At 36.6% G+C, this 3,078-nt stretch overlaps 1 protein-coding gene across 1 annotated transcript in view; it reads right to left on the minus strand.

The window, feature by feature from the left end:
- Window positions 1–6: 6 nt before the first annotated feature.
- Window positions 7–3,078, minus strand: part of LOC106883887 (integrin beta pat-3-like) — a 57,679-nt gene continuing 54,607 nt past the window's right edge. Inside the window, exon 13 of the mRNA XM_014935026.2 lies at window positions 7–1,112. Within this exon, the coding sequence (XP_014790512.2) occupies window positions 1,044–1,112 (69 nt within the window). The 3' untranslated portion in view covers window positions 7–1,043. The remainder of the gene's footprint in view (window positions 1,113–3,078) is intronic.

Consider the following 3,078-nt stretch of genomic DNA (forward strand, 5'->3'; position numbering starts at 1 on the left):
TGAACATACACGGTTTTGAAAAAAAGGAAAAGGAATAACTAGGATTCAAGAGGACAGGCAGAAATTATGCAGTGGAATTGGTGAATCTGGATAAAATTGGATGCTGCATGCAAGAGGAAGCGGAAACTAATGTTTCTGGGTTGGCAATTCATCTGAACCAGCAATAAACGTTTCCTTCATCTTAGATGAAGCATGAGTTTTAAACCATCAAGATTTCTGCTTTTCTCCGCAGTATACAAACTCCTCCAGACTACCAAATCCACTCCACTTACATACATACATGTGTGTGTGTGTGTGTGTGTGTGTGTGTGTGTATATATATATATATATATATATATATATATATATGTTTATATATACACACACACACACATATATATAGACAAGCCTATATAGTATTTTATTGAAGCTGTGAAGTCTTCCCAAACTGTTACTCTGAGTATCATATCACTGGCCATCAGAGTATCTAGAACAATACAGTAATACTTGTAAATACTCACAAACTATCATTGTTCTAAATAAGCACAGTTGTCTGATGATCAGTTGACATGAAACTCTGAGTAACAGTTTGCAAGGACTTTTCAGCTTCAATGAAACAGTGAACTTTACTCTGCCTTTGGTAATCGAGTACTATTTTCTCCACATTGTTTTGCACCTATGTGCTTACGTGTATGTATATATGTACACACATACATATATATATATATTTATGTATATGTATATATGTGTGTGTGGATGTGTATCTGTGTGTGTGTGTGTGTGTGTGTATGTATGAATATATAATTATGTATATTTCATACTATATAAAATATATATATATGTATGGAAATAAATACTTTCTTTTATCATTTTTTTCTCTTTTGTATTTTTCTTTCCGACAATATAAATAATTATAACAACATTGATATTGATATTGGGATGAACCATAGAGCGATATTATTTTTTTCTCTTCTTTTTGTTGTTTTTGGATGTTTTTTCTTTGTGATTCTCTTTTGAGAATGATGCAGTGTTGCCTCGTGTGTGCCTCCAGGCCATCCTTGTTCTTATTTCTCGCGCCCCCAGACAGGATTCTCAAATGTCGTTGATGCTGGGTGATAAATAGGATTGCCTTGCTGTAAATTGAAGAAATATATATATGTTAATAAATTGGATGGATAGATGGATGGACAGATAGACAAATAGATGGACAGACGGATAAATAGATAGACAGATAAACAGACAGACAGATAAATGCATAGACAGATAGATAGACAGAGAGACCAACAGATGCAAAGATAGACAGATGGTCAGATAGATAGACTTAACTGATTAGATGTGTTGACATGTCTTGTCTTGGAGCAAATATTCTACTTAATACCACAGATTTTCTTGTCAGTTGCTTGACCTTAACTAGTTGAGCATGTCCCTTAGTGGCTGACGATATGTGCATCTCTGATCACAAGCAGAAATAATAGGGTAGCATCATAGTCACGTGTTGAAAGGAATTCTTTGGGGTTTGAATAATTCACCCCTGGAAACATGGGTGTTTTGTCCATCATCCTTAACCCCTATTCAAGGACCTTCTGAGTGGGATGAACTACTCAACCCAAAGACAATTCTAACTGGGCCCCACCAGCAAGGCCATACGCTATTTGTCTTAATGTCACCATGTTGTCCACATATCACTGTGATATATGTGCTTGGTGTACCCTTATCAGACGGGTAGTTATGATGGGTATATTGGGCTTTTATATTTGTACCCTAATGTCACTTTGGTGGTATGTGCTGCTCTCTCACTCAATAATATTTATTTCTTTATTGCCAACAGGGGACTAAACATAGAGGGGACAAACAAGGACAGACTAAGTCGATGACATTGACGCCAATGCATAACAGATACTTATTTAATTGACCCCGAAAGGATGAAAGGCTAAGTTAACCTCAGCAGAATTTGAACCCAGAACGTAACGGCAGACGAAATACCGCTGAGCATTTCACCTGGCGTGCTAACGATTCTGTCGGCTCGCCACCATGTAAATAATAATAACAACAACAACAACAATAATTATAATAATAATCTTTGACTAATTGTATTCTAGTTTTAAAATAGGTTCACTGTGTCTATGAATGTTGTAAAAATTGACTAAATTAGCTAAAAGGATTGGCATTTGAAATGGCACGTGGCTGGAAACAGTGCTTTCAAAAACTCCTCTAATCCATGCCGGCATAGAAATGCAAACGTAAACTGATGAAGCTCCCCATCATCATCATCATCATTATCATCATCCTTTAACATCCATCTTCCATGTTTGCATGGACTTAGTGGTTCGACAGGAGCTGGAAGAATGTGACAGGCTCCATGACTACTCTGGCATGGTTCCTACAGCTGGATGCCCTTCATAATGCCAACCATCTCAGAGGGTATTGAGAGCATTTTACCATGGCACCCACACAGAAAAAAGATAATGTTTTACAAGCTTTAAGCTGCTGTTAGCCAACCTAGAAGGTAAAACCTCTCACCACCCATCATCTATTTGTAAGGGTGTTACCCAGGTAAATGTAAGATGATGATGATGATGGTGGTGATGATGATGATGGCAAGTTATCAACAATAATAGGTGTCCTGTCATCACATGCTATTTTTATACTAACACATGTGGTTAACTTGCAATCAGCTTGTATGAAGATCCAGATATATACACAGACATGTGTATATGCATATATATATATATTTATGCACACATACATATAGATTTCACATTGTACATGTGTATGTATGTGTATATATAAATATGCATAAGTGTGTATGTGTGTGTGTGTGTATATATATATATATATATATATGAGAGAGAGAGAAAGGGAGGGAGGAGGTCACGAAGTAAGTGTTGTTTATTCCTATTTTTTTTTCAAATAGTGTGAAGCTAAGTAAGTAATTATATGCTGATTATGACCGAGTGGTAATGAGTAAGACGACAACGATGATGGTGATGCTGCCAACCATTTTGAGGGGATGGGGGGAGGAGTAGCTGATATCATCAACTACAATACATGATGGGCACTTTACCAAAGCTCAGAGGAATGGAAGGTAAATTTGACCCC

This window comes from Octopus bimaculoides, chromosome 27, assembly GCF_001194135.2.
Source record: "Octopus bimaculoides isolate UCB-OBI-ISO-001 chromosome 27, ASM119413v2, whole genome shotgun sequence".
Lineage (NCBI taxonomy): Eukaryota > Metazoa > Mollusca > Cephalopoda > Octopoda > Octopodidae > Octopus > Octopus bimaculoides.